Source organism: Colobus angolensis, unplaced genomic scaffold (genome assembly GCF_000951035.1).
Source record: "Colobus angolensis palliatus isolate OR3802 unplaced genomic scaffold, Cang.pa_1.0 Scaffold51, whole genome shotgun sequence".
NCBI lineage: Eukaryota > Metazoa > Chordata > Mammalia > Primates > Cercopithecidae > Colobus > Colobus angolensis.
Window position 1 is genome coordinate 4869875 of NW_012118599.1, and position 22125 is coordinate 4891999.

General features: G+C 41.4%; 1 protein-coding gene and 1 pseudogene across 1 annotated transcript; one reads left to right on the forward strand and one right to left on the reverse strand.

Moving 5' to 3' along the window:
• Window positions 1-5396: 5396 nt before the first annotated feature.
• On the reverse strand, window positions 5397-6295 carry LOC105524830 (annotated as a pseudogene).
• Window positions 6296-8251: 1956 nt separating this feature from the next.
• On the forward strand, window positions 8252-16153 carry IL17F (interleukin 17F). The gene is made up of 3 exons (XM_011960241.1): window positions 8252-8349; window positions 13896-14116; window positions 15675-16153. The coding sequence occupies exons 1-3, from the start codon at window positions 8317-8319 to the stop codon at window positions 15910-15912; spliced, it is 492 nt and encodes a 163-aa protein (XP_011815631.1). The 5' UTR covers window positions 8252-8316; the 3' UTR covers window positions 15913-16153.
• The last annotated feature ends 5972 nt before the right edge of the window (window positions 16154-22125 follow it).

Below are 22125 nucleotides of genomic sequence, written 5' to 3' on the forward strand. Positions count from 1 at the left end.
CCCGCCTCAGCCTCCCAAAGTGCTGGGATTACAGCCGTAAGCCACCACGCCTGGCAATACCCAGCATTTTTTTTTTTTTTTAATTTTGTGTAGAGACGGAGGCCTCCTTGTGTTGCCCAGGCTGGTCTGAACTCCTGGCCTCAAGTGATCCTTTCGCCTCAGCTTCCCAAAGTGCTGGGATTATAGACATGAGCCACCATGCCTGACCATATTATTTTTTATGTGTAGCAATTTCCCTGTCTTTACCCTGGAATAGGCTCTGTCTTTGCACTTCCAAAAAGGTAAGTTCTCTTCAAGACAAAAGTGCCACCTGGTCTGACATAAAATTTGCAGCTCTCTTGGAAGGAGAAAACTGTTATGGCAATTTTTTTTTTGGTAGCACTTTTTTCTTCCTCTTACCCAGCACAGAGAGTGGTACAGAGTGAGTGTTTAATAAATGATGTTTCTGCTAACAAGTAGATAAAACTTGAATGCAAAAGCCTTCACAGGTCCACAGAATAGATTCAGAATTGAGAGGTCCCTCATGCGATCTGGAACTTTGTCCAGCCACTCAAACTGTATTCCGCCCAGGATCCTCACACAGCACTCTGGGGAAACTCCTTTCCTAAGTCTTTTTTTCTCCTTACTTTTCCTTTCTCAACTTTTGCTTCTGATCCCCTTCTCTCACTGCTGTGTCTCCCAGCTCTTTTTTCATCAGAAGATCAGAAATTGCATGCTTTGAGAAAGAGAGAGAATGAATGAGAGAAACCTATAGAGACAGAAGGGAAAGGAGGACTTCTGTTTTGTTTTGTTTTTTTAAATCTTTTGTTTACCTAAGCCCCAGGTAATTTCTATTCTCACAAATATTGGCATATGAAGACCTTAGTACAGTGTTTTCATCTGACAAATAATCATTACTTTTCTTTTTTTTTGAGATAGGATCTTGCTCTGTTGCCCAGGCTGGAGTGCAATGGTATGATCACGGGTCACTGGAGCCTTGATCTCCTAGCTAAAGTGATCCCCTCATCTCAACCTCATGAGTAGTTGGGACTATAGGTGTGTACCACCATGCCTGGCTAATTGTTGTATTTTTTTGTAGAAACGAAGTCTCACCATGTTGCCCAGGCTGGTCTCCAACTCCTGAGGTCAAGCTATCTACCCACCTTGGCCTTCCAAAGTGTTGGGATTACGGGCGTCAGCCACGATACTCATACCTAATCATTATCTTTAAAAAGAAGGGTTAGTTCTATGAATTGTGATTTTGTGGAGATTCTAGAAAGTGCATAATGGTTTTGAATATTTGACTCAAACAAATAGGAAACATTGAATGAGTAGGTTCAAAAAAGTCTGAAACTGAAAATCTTTTGCATTAAAAGGAAAAAAAAAAAAAAACCCAAGGATGATGTAGAGTTTGTGGGGTCTATAGTTTTCTGCTTTTTGGGAGAGGCTCACTTCCCTTTTACTCTGTGGTCCCTGGCTCCACTTCTTGGAAAGTTTAAAAAAATGTCTTTTTTCTCCTCATAACCTCTTTGGTCACATCTGACATGGTGTTGGCGAATATACCTTTCTTAGAGCTTTAGTTCTTGTTCCTTGATTGGGGGACTGAGGATTGGTTCCTGATTAATTTCTAGAACTCTCTCAGAAACTTAGTGAACTTTTAATCTGAGTCAATTATTTTTGAGGCATAATTCCTAGAACATTTCTATTTCTTTGTTTCTTTATTCCTATAACTCTCTTTTGATTTGATGGCAGATTACTAGAACTATAACACTTTTAATTGAGTCCTTTTATCCAATTAAAATTTTTTTCCAGATGCTTCATTCTAATTCTTGCCCTTCAGTAATTTACTTGGTTGAAAGGTTTTATTGTGCATTTCTCTTTCAAAGGCTTTTTCAATCTTATCTTTTACTCTTGAGGGATAGAAATAATTATTTTTATTTTTTAATTTTTTTGCAACCTTACAGGGCTCTGAATTTCTTTCTTTCTTTTCTTTTCTTTTCTTTTTTTTTTTTTGAAACAGGGTCTTGCTGTATTGCCTAGGCTAGAATACAATGCTGTGATCTCGGCTCACTGCAACCTTTGTCTCCAGGCTAAAGCGATTCTCCAGCTTCAGCCTCCATAGTAGCTGGGATTACAGGTACCCACTGCCATGCCTGGCTAATTAGGGTTCTGAATTTCCGGACTCTCTTCATTTCCTTTCATTTTTGTTTATCAACCTGCCAACTCTTTCCTGAGCTCATCTCTTTCATGTGTTACCTTGCCAAATGCAGACAATAGTATCCAAACACACGCAACTAATGTTCTATTTTCTAATCTCTTTTTCTAGAGCTTCAAATTTATTAGGTACAAGATCTGCCTCTCAAGTTATTGCAGGCAATAGTTTAACTAAATGTTTTGTCATTGTAGAGCATGGATTATCATTTATCCAGCCTGCAATTTTATCGCCATTATGGTATGCCACCTGACCACTTTTTTTCATGCTTTTTGTTATGATAGCACTTTACTTCAAGGCATGAATTTCTGTAACTGCAGATATACTGTCATGTTGCAGTAGCATATCTTTATTAGATGCACTTTTTTTCTTTTTTCTTTTTGAGAGAGGATCTCACTCTGTAACCCAGGCTGGAGTGCAGTGGCACAATCTCTTCTCACTGCAGCCTCAACCTCCCGAGTAGCTGGGCTCAAGTGATCCTCTGAACCGAGCCTCCAAGTAGCTGGGACTACAGCTATGTACCACTACACCTGGCCTCAAGTGATCTGCCCACCTTGGCCTCCCAAAGTGTTGGGATTATAGGCGTGAGCCACCACACTTGGCTAGATACACCTTTTTAAAATGAGAATAAAACCTTTTAAAAGTTGGATTTGTAAAACCAAATGTGTACATTTATATTATCATTATTCCCAGCAATCTCATGTTATTATCTTATTGGTTATATGTGCATGTTCACTTTTTCCCATGACTATTTTAAGCCCATTAAGGTAGAGACTTTAATAGTATAGTCTATTACCTGTGATAGTAGCCCCAACAAAATGTATCATGGCTCCAAGCACACATAAGGGCATGAAAACATCTTGCTGATTTGGATGTTTGACAAACTATAGTATTTTACTACATTTGAGGCTGTGTGTAACTCATTGCTAAGACAACAGAGTCTTCTGGTGTCTTTTTTTGTGGGCTCTTGGAGTTGACTGTAGTAGTTTAGCTGTCAGTGTGTTGAATAATGGCTCCAATGCACTTTTGAAACTCTTAAATCTGGTGACAGCTTAGATCATGAGTGGTACAGAGCCAGTCAGTGAAGGGTTCCACCATTGTCAGCTGTGTGCCCATCATATGTTCGTTATCGTGTCCCTGGTATTAGCACATGATTTACGTTATAGGAAGTGCTCAGTGAATGTTTGATGAGATAAGGATCTGAATCTGTTAATTCAGTTTGAACTCAGTGATAGCCAGGTACTAGTTTGGCATCCTGATAGGACAGTTGTTTTTACCCCAGGGTGGAAAACTGTGACCAAATTTAGCAAAGGTCAGTGTTGCCTCCTGTTTACATAAAGAACCATTTTGTTCTCCCCTGCAATCTAGCAAATCCTCTTGTATTGAATTAGGCACTCTTGGTTCCAACTGATTTACTCATTCTTTCTTTCAAGAGAGCTGGTATATTCTATGCATTGAGGTATGGCTCTGAATGGAAAAGAGATCACTGAAGAAGATGAGTGACTCAATCTACTCAATTTAGTACACATTTAAAGGCCTATTGCCCGTGTTGCTTTGGGAGCATAAGGGATACAAGCAAAGATGAAAACATGGCTCTTGATTTCATGGAGCTAGCTTCACTGTGCACATGGAAGGTCACTCCCGGGGAGGCCTTGAAAATTCTCAATAAGATGGGCTTAGGGGGTTCAGTCTGGCTAGAAGTAGTTGGCTAGGGGACTTGAGTCTATCTTTGCATAGAATACACTGTTTAATCTAGATTGTATATTTAAGGATGTATATTTGGAGAAGGAGGCTGGTAGAGATTATTGGGAGGCAGGGTAAAGTTACCCAGATATGTGAAGACCCCAGGGAACTATCCTAAAACATGTATGTGAGGGCAGGATACACCAAGTATTGGCACAAGAGGTTGAAGAAAGGAACGATGCCTGAAAGGGTGATTTGAAGAAATCTTTTTGTAGAAGTTACACTTCTGGTTGTTCCATAGAGAGGTGCAGAGGACTGCACAGGCATGGAGGGGAGCAGGGTGGATGGAAGGCCTGTGATCACAGAATTTTGATCAGTTTTGGAGGGCCTTCCAATGAACCTAAGAACAACTTTCTCTTCATTTTCTTCAGGCGAAGAGTTGTTCAAACATGTTACGCTAGAGGAAAATAACTTTGCCCTGCTAGAATGTGTCCTGCCTTGAGAAAAGATTATGTGTAATTTTACCCGATCTTAATGGACATAAAAAAAGATAAGTTACTGTTTTTGGGGAATGTTTGTGTATCTCTAGGGCACAATGCCTGACATATAGAATGTGTTTAACAAATGTTTGACAACCTGAACTGAACTGAGACAAATTAACTTTTTGCAGGTCATTTAAATTTCATGTCAGAGCATTTAAAGGCTTCTTTTTTTTCTTCAAAAATTAGAAACAACATTTATTGTTTCTTGTTAAAATATGGTGCTCTCATGAGAAAAGAGTGTGCAAAAAGAACCTTCCTTCACCCTGGGTTTTCTCACTTATCCCAGCGGGCTGGGACTGTCCTCACTCTGTAGGAGGGAAAGTTTTTCACCTACTCCTGGGAAATTAGGCTACTCTACTGTAGTTTTACTTTTGATTACTTGCATATTAAAAAAAAACAAAAAACAAAAAACAAAAACAAAAGGCAAAATCCAGCAGCTAATAGGTTATCTCTCCCTAGGCATATAAGCCCAGGCCACTCGGACACAGATGTGGGGCTCAGGTCCAAATTCCCATGTGCAGCCCAGGATTAGGTGGAACTCTGGACATCAAGTGGGTGTTTCTGGCTAGGGATTGAAGATGGTCTCAGCCCCTGGTCAGCTGGTTGAAAACATCCAAAGTGCCTCCAGTGAGAAGCTAAGATTACCTCTTTAATGAGAAACACTTTGGGTGAGGTAGGGCCAACCGTCAACTGGTAGGCAGCATTCTTGCCACAGGTAATATCTGGTCTAGAAACTACTAGATCTCCAAATCCTCTTAAGGTCCCTTACACTGACAAGAATGAATTCAAGTTTCGAAATGACACACCAAGTTATACAAGGTAGAGGATGTCATTAAGGCAATAGTCTCAGCAAGTCCATGCACAGAGCTCTGATCCCACCGTCACCCTCCCCTCACTCTCCAAGTCTGCTTAGTTCTGCCCACTACTCTTCCTTCTCAGCAACAGTTCCAGCATCCAGAAGTCTTGAGCAGCCTTCAGCCTCACAAGTTGGGGGTGGCCTAATTCAGAAACTTCATGGCAACTTCAAGGCCAAGGAAACAGGCCACATTGGCTGGGAAGGCTCAGGTCATCACTGCATCAGACCCTTTAGACAAGGATGTGATTCCTTCATCCCAGATGAGCTCTCTCAGCACATCTCCAAAACCATTAGGATATTTCCCAGGAGGTGCAGTCTGGAAGTGAGACTTGAGCACATCTTGGGGAATTGCCACAGCCCAGTTGAAGATCCCTTCCGTGCAATGCCCCCAGCAACCAGGATTCAAGGCGCACTGAGCTCACGGACCCTCTTTCCTTCAGGAGTGAAGATATTTTTTAGCCATGTATATGTTATGAATTACATTCCACTAGCTGGAACATCTCACATAAGGGTAAGCACGGTCCCTTTGTAGATGCCTCGGATCCCAAACTGGTACAGCTTCTTTGCACAGTCCAAGGTTCCAATGTACTTGGTTTCCCCTGAAGAAGCCTGAAACTGTAACCAGCACTTGATGGGTGCTCCAGGGGTCACGATGCCTGTGGTGAATGTACCAGATAACATACCAGCTGCAAACAGCTGGGGATAGCTGAGCACATCCTCTGGGTGTTGTAGTTTCTTCCTTTAACCAAACCCAAGGAAGCACACAGCAAACATGGGGGTGACACCGATGATAGGGGCAGCCATTCCCTGATATAGCCCCGTGATGCCCCTTCTAAGAGTCTTCGGGAGACAGTCCAAGGTCCCAGAGTACATGGGAGGCTGTCTAGGCAAACTCACTGGCTGTGTCTGCAGTTGGACCTTGATAGTGTCCAGAGGGTGCCCCATGAACAGCAGGCACATGCCACCAAAGCCACTGACCAGCAGGTTCTTGAGCAGGCTGATGGGCTTCAGCTGATTGACCATGGTCAGTCCACCTATCTCTGAGTCTGTCAGTTCCTGGGCCGTCCTGGCTCTGCTGCCCCAGCTGCAGTGCCAGGGCTGCCAATCTTGCATTTAAAGGCTTCTACTTGCTAATTCATTTTAGTTAAAAAAAAAATCATTCTCAGAGATAACCAAGGTAATGGGCATTTATGTGTTGTATAAATGTGATATTATATATATGTATATATTTGTCCATGGCTCCTGGTTCATAACTCCCACAGCCCTCATTATATCCTAAGTGATAACAATGATAAGCATATCTTTTATTAGGGTATTTAGCTTTTTTGTCTTTGGTTACTGAAGCAGCTTCAGACAGCTTCAGAGCAATAAAGGTGAAAAAGACAGTCTTTTATTGTAATGCTGGAGCACTTTAGGCCTAAGAAATAGGTCTCAGAAAAAAGAATCTCCCTTTCTGAACTTCTGCCCACCTTTTCTCCCCAAGACAATAGAAATGGAAAATATCCTCTCATCTAACATCACTCCCACACCTTTTGTCTTGGGGCTGGTCATAAAGAAATTCTTTGACTCACCTTGTCTAATCATAGGCCATAAGACCCTCAATTCAGGAAGGGTCCTCCCCTCTACCCAGGAGGAAGTCATGCTGTTCAGAGAGGCCAAGAAAAATCTGAACAGACAGGCCTGGCTGGGTTTCCTCATTCAACCTATTAATATCAGGTTATACCATTTTTATCCAATCATATTTGTTTACAGTTTTCCATGTTGTAATCATGTCTGCCCAATGAAGATTCCATAAAAGGCCCAAGAGGATGGAATACAAAGAGGCTTTGGACCGCTGAACTTATGGAGGCTCTAAGAAGGGTGAACAGTAGCTCATCCCTGTGCTGGGAGGGTGGTGCACCCCAGCTCCATGGGAAAGAACACTTCCGTGCTTGCAACCCTTTCAAACCTCGCTCTATGTACCTTTTCATCTGGCTGTTGACTTATATCCTTAAAAATATCCTTTGGAATATACTGGTAAATACAAAGTAGTGTTCCCTAAGTTTTGTGAGCTGTTCTAACAAATTAATCAAGCCTAATCAAACTCAAGGGGTTTGTGGAACCTCAACTTGAGGCCAGTCGGTCAGAAGTCCCAGAGCCTTGGACATGTGACTGGTGCTTAAAGTGGGAGCAGTTCTGTGGAGCCCTCAGCCTGTGGGATCTGACTCTGCCTACCTGGAGATAGCGTCAGAATTGAATTGGATTAGAAGATGCTTAGCTGGCGTTGGATGCAGAATTGATTGCTTGCTGGTTGATGGAGATAAATCCCCACATATATGGTCATGGAAGTCTTTTGCATTGCTGGTAGTGGTGTGAGAGCAGAGGAAAACAGTTTGTTTTTTCAACACAATGAATAATGATTATTTATTAAGCACCAGTAGGAGTCTAACCATGGGGTTAAAAAATAATTAGTTCAGGGAGATAACAAAACTACCAGGGTATATCATTTCTGAATCTTTCACTGATGTCATTAATTTCTTTAGTTTTGTTTTCCTGTTCATAAAATGGAGGTAAAGATAGTTTAGTACCAAGGCTCCTCTAAGGATGAGTTTTCTCCCATTTAAATCACGATTCATATTGCATGACTAGAAAGTAGAACATATGGTCCGTGACAAGGGTGTTGGCAATTTGTGGGAGAACAAAAAAGATTTGACAACAATTTCTAACTTGGTTCATCTCTGTAGTAAATTAAAAATGTTGCTCTGATTTGTGGGCACTGGGGGTGGAAGTGGGGTAGAAGGAAAGAAAAATTTGGTCCTTTTCCTGTCATCCCTTTCTTTAGGGTCCCCTTTTGTTCCCCTTCGGGAAATGGAATAAAAAAAAACCCCTGCATTCGTCAGTAACTCCGGGTCAACCACAACTTAAAGACAGTAAGCAGGTCAATCAAAACAGGGGCAATGATTGCTATAAAACTAACAGGTACTCTCACTGATAGAACACAGGCATACACAGGAAGATACATTCACAGAAAGAGCTTCCTGCACAAAGCAAGCCACCAGCGCAACATGACAGTGAAGACCCTGCATGGCCCAGTCATGGTGAGTAGCAACAATCATTCTGGTTTAAGGACAGTCATGCCTAGGCTTTCAGGAAAACATAATTCTAAGGAGTTAGGTTTGATTGTGGTCTTTTTGGAACTACTTCTTTAAAAAACAGAGATGACTTTAATTTTGACTCCTGTCTGGTGGCAAAAAAGAAAAAAATAACTAGAAAAGTTATAATGGCATAAAAATGCAGCTCCTGGCCAGGCGCGGTGGCTCATGCCTATAATCCCAGCACTTTAGGAGGCCAAGGCAAGTGGATCACATGAGTTCAGAAGTTCGAGACCAGCCTGGCCAACATGGCAAAACCCGATCTCTACTAAAAATACAATAATTAGGTCGGTCCCGGTGGTTCACGCCTGTAATCCCAGCACTTTGGGAGGCCGAGGTGGGCAGATCACTTGAGGTCAGGGGTTTGAGACCAGCCTGGCTAACTTAAAACCCTGTCTATACTAAAAATACAAAAATTAGCTGGGCGTGGGGCAGTTGCCTATAATCCCAGCTACTCGGGAGGCTGAGGCAGGAGAATGGCTTGAACCTGGGAGGCGGAGGTTGCAGTGAGCCAAGATCACACCACTGCACTCCAGCCTGGGTGACATAGCGAGACTCTGTCTCAAAGAAAAAAAAAGCAGCTCCTCACCCAATGGCTTTTGCCCAGGTGCTGTTAGTGTGTACAGTCCTTGGCATCACAGACAACTAGCATGTTCTCTCCTGTGGCCCTCCATTATAGAGTTAGTTGGCCTGAAATTCTTATCTCATGGTGGGAGCTTGGCCAGCCCTTTAGGGATTATGTACATATACATTTTAACCAAGGAAACTGAGGCCTCAAAAGGTTTAATGATTCCCGTGAGACCACAGGAGTGCCCTGGGTAGAAGAAGTGAAATCACCTAGTGGTGACTTTGGACAGCTCCTAGAGAAGGGAAATTTCCCATGTCTCTGATTGCTATTTATTTATTTTGCACCATCTCATTCTTCTTGGAGGAAAGAGAGATGTCAATGCAATGAAAATCTAGCCCCAGCAGGTCTGGAATCTTGCCTGGCATTAGTCAGATAAGGCCTGGGAAGAATTTACTACAGAGGCACATGAAAACAGAGGTTAGGAAATCCTGCATCTTATTATTGGCTTAGGTAATTTCCTTGTTTTCTCCTTTTACAAGCCATATAATTTAAAAGAGCTTGAATATCATAAAAGGTTCATGGCATATAGCATTAGTATGTTTTAATTTATTTTACATTTATGTGTTATTTTAAAGATCACATGTAGCACAGCAAAGTGCCATATTTAGGGGCATAGGCTCTGATGTCAGGCATGTCTGGCTCTACTGCTTGCTAACTGTAGGATTTTTGGGTAAGTTATTTATCTTCTCTGTGCCTCAGTTTCCTCAACTGTACAGTGGGGATAACAATGGCATCTTTTTCATGGCATTTATTGGGAGGATTAATTAATATCTTTGAGAATAAATGAGTCTGTACTGTGTACTGGCAGATTTGTGTATGCTTAAGTTTCAGTTAATTTGGCCATTCTAATAAATAACAACTGGTAATGATAGAGAAAGCATTCGGTAAGTGTTAACCGTTCATATTAATATTGTTATTATTATCCTGGAAATTCTGATCAATCCTCTGAAGTAGACGGGGATACTTTCCCTTTATACAGATGAACAATAGCTCAATTAAGCTATTTATTTAACTTTGCTGGCTACTGTAAGCACAATAACTGGTATACCAATCTAAGCTTTCTGGCTCCAAGTACAGTATGCTTCTCTTTGAATGGTTCAGAGGCAAGATTTCTGAATTTAAAGCCATTGCATCCAAGCAATTCCGTTGGGTAGCTTTGTGCTCCATAGCTATTTCTATTTCTAGTTTCCTTAAAGAAATCTGTTGGGTTGTCAGGAGGAAACATAACAGTGCAAGGAGCATTGGAATAGAATTAGAAGTTGAGAGGTGCAGGCAGATAGGACATCCTCAATAAGTAGTTGAAGCAAATTCTCATGGACCTAGCGGTTGACCAGGTGCATGCTTACAGGAGAACACACATTGCTGGTGAGTATAGGAGGTGAATGTTCAGGTTGCTCAGGTGGGCTTCCATTAAAGTGAAGTGCAAAGCTAGGCTGAGAAGGTTGGTGTCCTGTTACAGCTCACCTTCACCTGGTGCTTTCCCTTGCCTCTGTCCCCTGTTCTACAGATTGAGAGCGGTATCTATTCATCTGCTTTCTAGGTGGCATGTAAGAGTTCAAGTCCATTCAATGCTCTGAATTTCTCCGAGAGGTGCTGTTTAAATCATTCTTAAGAACCAGTGACAGCCTGGTTCAGAGCCCCTGCTCTGTATTACATAACCACTAACATCTACAGTTTCAGATCAAAAGCTTTGTGGAGCAAATTGGAGCAATTTGCAGACATCATCTGATTTCCTGATAAAGAGCTGTGTGACCTACAACACTTATGCACATCTAGTTCAGCTGTCACATCGCTTAAAATGCTTGGCTCTTCTAATGAGACAAAACTAAGATTAATGTTGGTAATAATAAAAATGACCTTCAATGGCAATAGCACTGACTAAATGACACCTAGGTTTGAGTCCCGAGACTGGTACTTATATGCTGGTGAACCCAACCAAGTTATTTATTCCCTTTGGGACAGAACTCTTTCACCTGTCTAATTGGAATAATTAATACTAGCTCTGTCTACCTCACCAGGTAGTTGTGAAAATCCAGTCAAAGCGTTTTCTAAAATACTCTATATTAGCAAATATAATAATGACTTGTTAGAAACATGGTGGTTATTGCTAAATCATGGAACTCCAATGTATGTATTTAAAAGCTTTCGTAATGAAAATTAATAGTGATTCAGTGAGTATGACACAGAAGAGGAAAGAGAAAACACAAAGGAGGAATTTACTTAAGAACCCTAAAGATGTGATTGATAGGCTTGGGAAGTTATCTAAGACCCTTTAATATAAGCTGACATCTTTAAAAAAAAAGTCATAGCAGGCCAGGCACAGTGGCTCAGGCCTGTAATCCCAGCACTTTGGGAGGCCGAGGTGGGAAGATCACTTGAGGTCAGGAGTTCAAGACCAGCCTGGCCACATGACGAAACCCTGTCTCTACTGAAAATACAAAAAATTAGCAGGTGTGGTGGTGCACGTATGTAATCCCAGCTACTCAGGAGGCTAAGGCAGGAGAATCGCTTGAATCTGGGAGGTGGAGATTACAGTGAGCCAAGATTGTGCCACTCTATTCCAGCCTGGGCAACAGAGTGAGACTCCATCTCACAAAAAAAAAAAAAAAAAAAAAAAAAAAAGCCATAGCACTTTGTCAAGACAGAAGGTATATGAGCATAAATTCCACATCTATCTAGTCTACTGTGTAGCACAATATAGAGTTAGCAAGTTAGAGTCGCCAGTATTGGATACTTATCATATGCTGCCACTATTCTTCATGATTTATGTGGATCATCTCATTTAATCTTCACATATATATACATTTTTTTTTTTTTGGAGGAAACAGAATCATAGCTTCTAAGAGTCCTGGAATTGAGTTACAGACCCTGGACTTCTGACTCTGAAGCCCATGCCCTAAGCTACTACACTATAAAGTCAAGAACTAGCTGTTGAATGAACGAACGATTGTGGGGGATGAAAGTTGATGCTTGCTGATTATCTAAAGGCAAATTAGCCTCATTCTGACTTTTCTGGGTCAACCTTGCTTCAACTTCTTTTTAATATCAGCTTCCTCAGTATGGCAAATGGACACTATGACCTTTTTGTTTACTCTTATTGTTTTTTTGTCTCTGGTATCTGCAAAATATGAAAAGGAGAGCCTTTGAAACCAACATGTCTAATCACCTTCCCTACCTTAACTCATGGAAGGTGTGAGCCTGAACAATGCTAAGCCTAGAGAATAAAAGCAACTTATCTTCAGCTCTTCTTCTTTCTTCTTCTTCTTCTCCTTCTCCTTCTCCTTCTCTTTCTCCTTCTTCTTCTTCTTCTCCTCCTTCTCCTCCTTCTTCTCCTTCTCCTTCTCCTTCTTCTTTCTTCTTCCTTCTTCCTTCTTCCTTCTTCTTCTTTTCTCCAAGAAGGAGTCTCATACTGTTGCCCAGGCTGGAGTGCAGTGGCTCGATTTCTTTTCACTGCAACCTCTGCCTCCCGGGTTCAAACGATTCTCCTGCCTCAGCCTCCCGAGTAGCTGGGATTACAGGTGTGCGCCACCATGCCTGGCTAATTTTTGTATTTTTAGTAGAGACGAGGTTTCACCATGTTGGCCAGGCTGGTCTTGAACTCCCGACTTCAGGTGATCCGCCCACCTTGGCTTCCCAAAGTGCTGGGATTATAGGCGTGAGCCACCGCACCTGGCCTTCAGCTCTTCTTCTATATTATGTTGAAAGTCGGTGATGGGCCTTGCTCATCCCCAGTAAGGGTCAGTGGCAATGGTGGGTGACCAAAGCATGGTTATGACAAAGGGAATCTGGCAAGATTTTTAGCTTTTCTTTTCATTAGGTCTTTGGGGCACTTTCATTCTTTGTGCATTACTATAACACCAGATAAAGTGACGTTTCAATGTAAGTATAAAAAAAAACGCTCCAGAGCTAAAGAGAAATAGTTTCCATATTCTCTGTTGTTGTGCATCATTAGTGCCCCGGTTTCTTTCAATTAGCATGGATAATTGGAACTTTGCTAAGGTTTGTTTTGCATAATGTTTTTCTTAATGCAGTCAGCTTAACTATATAGTTCAATTTAACTGTATCGTTTTGTTCATTCATTCACTCACTCCCTCTTTCAGAAATTCATTCCAAAAGTGTTTATGGAACGTGTAATATGCAGGAATTTACAATCTAATGGGTGTAGATCTGACAGGAACACAAATACTACATTTCCAGACAATTAAAAAATGCTGCTTGAGTGCTAGATGATCAAAACTTTATAATTTAAGGATAATAAACATACTTCTGTTTGAACCATTTTAGGGACTGTTCTTAGAGGAGATCATATCTGAGCTGGGCCTTAATGGAAGGGTAGGATTTTGACAGAGTATTCTAGGTAGTGTATTCTAGGTGGAGGGGTGGCTTGGATGAAGGATTTTGTGGGAGATTCATGGGATATCAAGTTGGAAATGAAAACAAGAGCTATCGTTTATTAAGCCTCTATTTTCGTTTTACAGATTTATAGGTGTTTTATATAGAACATGCTATTTAATCTCGTTAGTAGTCTCATAAAGTGAGCATTATTATCCAATTGGAAGGAAGAGAAACTAGAGGCTCAGCAAGGAAGCCAGGATAGGATTTTAACCCAATCTCAGACCCTGGCATCTTTCTGTCTCACTGTTTAGAAGCTCTTAGACTATGGAGGGCTTCACTTACTAGCTAGGCTAATGAGTTTAGTTCTCAGTTTGGCACCTTGATACCTTTAGGTGTGAGTGTTCCCATTTCCAGGTAAGGAACTGAGGTGCAAAGAGAAGCCCTGATCCCATAAAAGGACAGGAATGCTGAGTTCTTGCTAGTAGGTGAGGCGAGTCTCTAACTGATTGCAGCCTCTTCTGTTTTCCAGGTCAAGTACTTGCTGCTGTCGATATTGGGGCTTGCCTTTCTGAACGAGGTGGCAGCTAGGAAAATCCCCAAAGTAGGACATACTTTTTTCCAAAAGCCTGAGAGTTGTCCACCTGTGCCAGAAGGTAGTATGAAGCTTGACACTAGCATCATCAATGAAAACCAGCGTGTTTCCATGTCACGTAACATCGAGAGCCGCTCCACCTCCCCCTGGAATTACACGTAAGTGCAAATGAGACTGATCTTCACCTTCTTTGGAAAAATATGTTAATTCTTTCTTATCATAAAGTAGAAAATGTAGAATACATAGAAAACATAAAAGGGAAAATCCTCTTAACAATGAAAATTTCATTTTACCTGGGAGCTCACATCTTTCTTGTTTTGGGCTAGGTTCACCTTTGTGGTTGACGGTCCTAATATTATGCTTCCGCATTCTCATAAACTCTGTGCCTTTTTCTGCTTCATGTAGCTCTAGGATAGAATTCACACATTTTCCTGCGTTGGAAGAGAGGGTTCTTTAAAGCAGATTGCATAGTTATCTCCACATGAGGATAAATGGGAACCAGAAAAGTCGGTTTAAGGAGATTCACTCAGATTAGACATTATCCTTTAAGGAGTGGGAATGAGTGGAGGAGAAAGGCCAGTCTGGGAAATGGGATGTTAGGTGGAGACCTTCAGGGTAGTCTTGTAATTTGGCCTTAAGATACAGGTTCTTGGAACACCAAGCACCCCCTCATACTCTCCAAATGTAAGTATAAAAATAGATTCCAGGGACAATTGAAGTGTTTCTGGGGTTGTCATGTAGCTTCTCATGTGAGTGTGTTATGAGAAAACCTTGGGACTGTAGTGCCTCCTGCCTCAAACTGGGAAGATGTGGAGAGACCGAAGAATGACTTGGACAAGTCCAGGTTAGCGAGTAGATGAGTTTATTAAGACTTACATATGGGGCACCCTAGGGCCACAGCAGGACAGATCTAGAGATCCGCCCTGCCTCCCATCTCTAAGCTGGCTCGTAAGCGAATTTGCTGGCTCTTTGCCTACTGTGTGTGTCCAATGGGACTGTTTCCCTTGGTAGGTTCTCAGATACTCTCTGAGATGTTTGGGTTCTCAGTGGCCTGCTCCTTGGCTGTGCATGGTGGCCCTGGCTCACTGCCCATCCTTCATGGTTCAGACAGTGGATACATACCCTCAAGTAACTTGGTGGGAGTCCTGTCACACTACAAGTGGAGTATGTACAGTGGCAAGCTGGCAGGATAAATGTTGCGATCTTTATGCCTCCAGGCAGAGGGACCTATTAAAGGAGAAATGGCGAGAAGGTCTGAGATTCCCAGACCTCTGGGACTGTGGCTTTCCTTTCCAAGCAGCAGGCTCTGTAGTCCGACTAGTGATGGAAGACTGACTAGTGACGTTCAATCTCCAGGCAGAGAATAAAAAATAATTGTAATAATAATAATGCCAATAAAAGATCTAATGTGAATTGAATGCTAACATTTGTACAGTGGGGTATTTTATATGTACTTGTATCACTGAGCATTCTCAACAGTTGCATGAGAAAATGGTATATGAAAATCCCCATCTTATAGTTGAGGAAACTGAGGCTTAGAAAGGTAAGCCACTGCCAGAGGCTGGTGTATGCTTCCCGGCTGTGTGGCTCCAGAGCGTGTGCCACAGCCCTGCGGAACTACCTCACTGCAGGTGAGCACCCAGTGCTGCGGGGCTCTCCTTCGCTGTCTTCCTCCCCCATGCCTCACCATTGTGCTTTGGCTTGCTCCTCCTGCAGTGTCACTTGGGACCCCAACCGGTACCCCTCGGAAGTTGTACAGGCCCAGTGTAAGCACTTGGGCTGCATCAATGCTCAAGGAAAGGAAGACATCTCCATGAATTCCATTCCCATCCAGCAAGAGACCCTGGTCCTCCGGAGGAAGCACCAAGGTTGCTCTGTTTCTTTCCAGTTGGAGAAGGTGCTGGTGACTGTTGGCTGCACCTGCGTCACCCCCGTTGTCCACCATGTGCAGTAAGAGTTGCACATCCCCTCAGCTGAAGAAGCTGTAGAAATGCCACTCCTTACCCAGTGCTCTGCAACAAGTCCTGTCTGATCCCCAATTCCCTCCACTTCACAGGACTCTTAATAAGACCTGCATGGATGGAAACAGAAAATATTCACAATGTATGTGTGTGTTTACTAAATTTTATATTTGATATCTAAAATGTTAGAAAAATTAATATATTCAGTGCTAATGTAATAAAGTATTAATAATTGAAAAATACTTCAGGTGTTTGTTTGCAATCCCAGCTTGTACTCACAGACTGTGTAGTCCTACAGATTTTGGAATTCTATACGCCTATCATTTGTTTTTCATATTTCCTCATCAGAGCACCAGTGTTAGAGTTGTTTTGTTATTAATGGTGCCTGGAGGTTGGTTACATAAAGAGTTAAGGAAAATGGTACAAACAGAACTCAGGTTCCCTAGGGACACTTTACCGCTTCGTTATCCCAACTACATTATTTTACAAAGCAAGTATTTCTTGGCCACTGTGCTAGCCAGTGGAGATACAAAGAAAAGTAAGAAATGCATATGAAGGGCCATGTGTTGATAGAGGCCATCCAAAGAGCCCCTGATCATGAGGGCCATGGTGGCCACTTTGTTTCCTCCTCTGACTTCTGGGCCCTTTAGGGGTCACTGGTTATCTTTTGTCCATCTCTTACACATCTTAGGGGCACACAAACTTCCAGATTCTGATCTCCATGCCACTCTGAGGAAACTGAGAGGTCTTCTGGTGCCTCTTGCACACCACATTTTCTCCTTTATTTCCACCATGCCACTAGCTCAGAGTACATCTGCATGGCTGCTGCCTCCCAGGTTCCAGAGAGAAAATGGGCTATAAGTTCTCACTCCCACCTAGGACTTGGCTTGAGGATGGACAGGCGGCAGGAGCCTGGCTCCCATTTTGAACTCTTCAGTCTGTTGGTGGATGTGGAATGGGAGTGGTTGGAGAGGCTAACTCTTTCATCTCTTTGCTCCAGAATCTTGTGCTTAGGATATAAATATTGACTTTTGTACTTACAATGTTCAAGTTCTTAAAATGTAAAATACCTTCCTCTCATAGCTATCAGCTTCACAATTTTGCTCTAAATCTCACAAGTTCATTGTGATGCTCAAATCTGTGTGAAGAAAGTTTTCTCTGTTCATTTTGGCAGTAATAGCTGTACCCTAGGCATAGTGCATATAAAAAACCCTCTGTCTGAGTAGTGGGGGAAGTATAAAGGAAATTTCAGGGGGAAAAGAATTGCACCACTGGGTGTATCAAGACACCATTGTGCAACACTTTGGGAGGCCAAGAAGGGAGGATTGCTTGAGACCAGGAGTTCAAGACCAGTCTAATCAACACAGAGAGACCCCATCTCTCTCTCTCTCCACACACACACACACACACACACACAATTAGCCAGGCATACTTGGGAGACTGAGATGGGAGGATCGCTTGAGCTAGAAGTTGGAGGCTGCAGTGAGCTATGATATCATCATTGCACTCCAGCCTGGGTGACAGTAAGACTTTGCCTCAAAAAAAAAGAAAAAAAAATTATTTCATATTTCATTACACATGTGCCCATGTACTTTCAAGGCAGTGTGCCAAATACTATAATCAAGGTATGAAATGTTAGGATAATATAGGAAATTCCTGGAAAGTTTCAGACACAAGATGACTTCTGCACTGAGATGAATATGAATCGGTTTGTAGGAAGATGTGGGAAAGGCATTCCAAGCAAATGTAACAGCATGAGCAAAGGCAAGAGATGCAAAAAAACCTGGTATACTGGGGGACTGAAAGTAGTTCTATGTGCTCGGGATACTGTGGACATGGGGACATGGTAGGGAACACATAACAAATGTTTCTTTAATGAATAAATGAATGAATTCACTTGGTAGTAGACAAGTGGGCAAATGGGCCACTCATGGATGGTTTTGTAAGCTCTGTTTCAGGAACGGCAGGAGGATAGCTATATTTCACAAGATAGCTTTGGTGATAGAGCGCGAAAGAGATCAGAAACATGAAGGCCAGTGAGAAGATCAGAGAGAAAGCAATTTCACTCCGACAGTACACTCACAGTTTTAGAGCTGGATGAGCCCCTATAGATCACCTGGTCAACCCTTCTCATTTGCAAATGTGGCCCACAGGAATTAGGCGACTTGCTCAAGGTCACTTGCTAGTTAGTAGCAGAAACAGGTTCATTGACTCCAAGTTCATGACTTTTGATATGGGTTTTGCAGCAACGCTGTAGTGTGTCCAATAAAGATCCATTTCAGTCATTCCTCTATGTGGCCTCAGGCTGGCCCTGAGAGAGAGTGCAGAAATACCCTCACACCGCACATCTCCAAATACATTCTATGTGGTGCTCTGAAGCCTGGGGCCTTGAGTCACAAAGCTTCCTTCTGTGGCTTCTGCACTGAAGGTTGGCTGTCCTTCAGGAAACTGCATGTCCTCTCCTGCTCACAAGGTGGCGAACTGTGTCCAGTTGTTCCCAGATTCCTCAGTATACACTGAAAGGAAAGAAATGACTGCTTTATGGGTAATTTGTTTTATTTGGTGACTGGAAGCCACTTCTGAGGCAGAGTGAGTAGGCTGTGTTCTGCTCTGCGCTCAGGTTTCTGGGAGTGCCTTTGTTTTTCCTGTAGGAGAAATGGCTGAAGGTGAGCAGTTTAGGTGTTGAAATACAACATTGCATCATAATGTGTGGAGAGAGAAACCTTTGTTTCCGCATGGAAACTTGAAAGCATTTAGTCTTTTCTTTCCATATCCAGTTCTTTTTGATGAATGGTTGGCTAAGGGGAAAAAAACTAACATATTCTTTCTCTGTCTCTGTTTCTCTCTTCCTTTCCCATTCCCTACCTCCCAAAATTTGGATAAAAGTCACCTGTATATATATATAAAGCTCTGTGAGATAAATTTTACTTGTAATTTACAGTGAGAAAAATAGAAAGTTGGTTTTTCTTCCCCCACTCCCTTCCATAAAAGGAGAGGTAGAAAATATGCATTTAATATGTAGACAGCTCTTGGCTTTGAATCCTGGTTCTACCATTTTCTCAGAAGGACACAATTTTGTCCTTCTGAGATTCAGCTTCTTCATACGTTAAATGCAATATAATATCTATTTTAAGAGCTCTGTGTAAGCAATTGAAATTTTAAAAAATGTGAATTACTTAGTACAGTAACCAGGTAATGGTAGGCTTGGTAACTGGGAGTCATTATTTCAAGAGGCACAGGAGGACTTAGGTTTCCCATTTTGCTTGGCCCAAAGAAACTCAGAACCCACTTCTATGTTTAAATATCACAGTTTGCTGGCAGATCAGACATTCGTAAAAGAAAAAAAAAATACCACAGTTATATTGTTCCTCATAGTTTTCAAATTTGCTTTATTTAATTTCTATACATATATTAATATAGTATAGTATATATAGTACAAGCATGTATTAGTATATAGATCCTATGTTTAAATCAGTTTTCCATCTGTGAAAAGTTAAGAAAGCTATAGATTCAATTCATTAAAAAATTCCCCCTGGACCCAAATGTCTATCGTATCCCTCTCCACTGGTATAAATTGGAAGAAAAATATTTTTAGCTCAATAAGTTTTAGGAGTGATACATGTTCAGCTAGATAAGTGTGTGCTTTGAAAATTGTGACCTTTTCCTGGCTACTTGCCAGTTCAGTGGGTACTGATTTTGAGAATTCTGTTTAGTAGTGAAGAAGAACATATTTCAAAACTAAGATAAATGATCACGATTTGAGCATCAAGATGTTCTTGCCAGCAAAATGTTGATTTCTTCTCTTAAATGGTACAGACATCACAGCAATATCAGAGAGCACAGCATAATGACTAAGTGTGTGGACATTGGAGCCAGACGCCGGGTTAAAATGTCAGCTCTGGACCTTACTAGCTGTACTGGTTGCTAAGGATTTGGGTCATGTTACCTAGCCTCTCTGTGTCTCTTTTTCCTCAAATGTAAAACAGGGATGATAATAGTGCCTACTTCATAAAGTTATTGAGGGGATAGAATAATAATCTATAAGGTAATTGGAATAGTTCTTGGCATGGTAGGCATATGGTTTAGTGTATTATTAAGAAAGATAAAATCTATCTATTACTCTACTACAATAATAGATCACGTTAATATTTTTCTTTCTCTTCTGCTCATTTGCCTCATAGATATATATTTTATAAGGCGGTAACTGTAACATACATGCAATTTGTATTTGGTAATTTTTAACTTCACATTATACTCTATGTATTTCCAATGTTTCCATAAAGTATTCACAATGATTTTTAGTAGCTGTGTAATTCTTTCAAGTTGATGAACCAGAGTTTATTTAGTTTTTTTTTATTTTTGGAGTTTTAGCTCCAAATATAAAAGAATAACTATTAATTTTAAAAAGTTAAATAATGCTTGTAACTGTTTTAATTACTTTTTAAAATTATGAACTATGTAATACAAACAGAAGAGTTTATGTCTTTGTATATGGATCGTTGCCTTGCATATCAAAATTCTGTGTATGTGTGTGTGTGTTTTTATATCTATAGCCTACCTTGGGGCAAATTAGTTAATTTCTCTGAATCTCAGTTTCATCAACTGTAAAGTGGAGTGATAATGTCTGTCTCATAGGACTGTAAAGCAGATTAAAAGAAATAATACATGTAAAGCATTTAGGGCAGTTCCCAGTTCCAACCAGCTGTTTTAGTCTTAGTGGTTATGCAGAGCCTGTGGATGAATGTTTCCATCTTTAAATTCTTGTTTTCAAAGTCAAAGAAATCAACGCATTAGACAAAAATGAGTTTATTAGTTGTTCTAGGGTTGTGACTGTGAACATATTCAGAGCCTTCTGATTCCACTGGCTTACCTCTGTGGTTTTGTTATGTGCTATCTATAGGTGACACACCGCAGCCCTTTGTATGGCCTGAGGTGAGGACCAGACTTTGTTTATAGTGGTGACACCACCAGAAGCCCTGTAACCATTTCCCACAACCACAATCTCATGGCTTTGACAGAAACCAACTCTGGGAGGCACCGCTTGGATGGGGTGTGTAGGCTGAATGTTGGAGTGGGATCTAAGTGTGACTGTCCCCCTTGTAAGGGACACCATGCTCATGGAAAAGTGCCTAATATTCTTAAGATACTAATCCATCAGGCAAGAGTTCCCCAGGGTCCCAGGCATCTGCTGATCTCACATTCCTGGGCTTCTCAACCTCTGAGGGAAAAAACACAGACTTCCCACAGACCACTTGTCAAAAGCCTGTTTATCTTTTGCGGTCACCTCAAACCCCAAGTGGGATCCATTAAGAAAGCAAGGTTTGCTTCTGCCTTTTGATATTGAGTGTGTCTACATATGGGATGCCAAACTTCTGGCTACTATATTTGAAAGTACAGAAAAAATATAATTAAATATAAAAGAAAACATATCTTTCTGTTCAGATCTATGTTGCTGAACTTTGTGAGATTTATTAAGAACTGTGATTTGGGTTTAAGAATTGGAATGAATTGTGGTTCTTGCCATACGGAAATGAGTTTTGCTGGGTGAAGCAATGATATAATTACTCCTACTGTACAGTAGATGAACACCAAGGGATTCTTCATGGTTCTCATTAGTACTAGAATGCTTTGTGATAAAAGCTTTGCTCACTGGATACAATAGAATAAACACTTGTAACTTCACATGCATGCACGCACTTAATTAATCATCATCATAACTCTGTGAGGTAGGAAATACTAAATAGGCCCATTGCACATATGAGAAAATTGCAGCACAGATTGAGATATTATCTTTCTTAAGGTTATAATAGTGATATGGTGGTAGACTTCTGCATTTCATCACCAAGCTCCATTGCCTTTTGTGGGAGATCCACCACAAATCACTTCCCTGTGTGAGAGGCTCTGAACCACGGCATCTTTTCTGAGGATAACTTTTTCTGTGAATGGTCAGGGAGAGCAAGCTACAATACTTGCTTAGTCACACAATTACAAAATTTTAAGCATTGTGGAAAGCTCATTAGAAAGCTAACCAATAGATCCTTGGGGCAGCCAGCTTCCATCAATAACTCAAATTACAATGGCCCTCATCTTGCTTGCCTTCCTATAGGAAGTCCAGTCCTTTGCCAAGCCCTTGTCCCCAGGGTTTTCTGGGAATCTTTAAACAACATCCTCATTTCCTCTAAACTTTTCCTGAAATTGTTCACCAC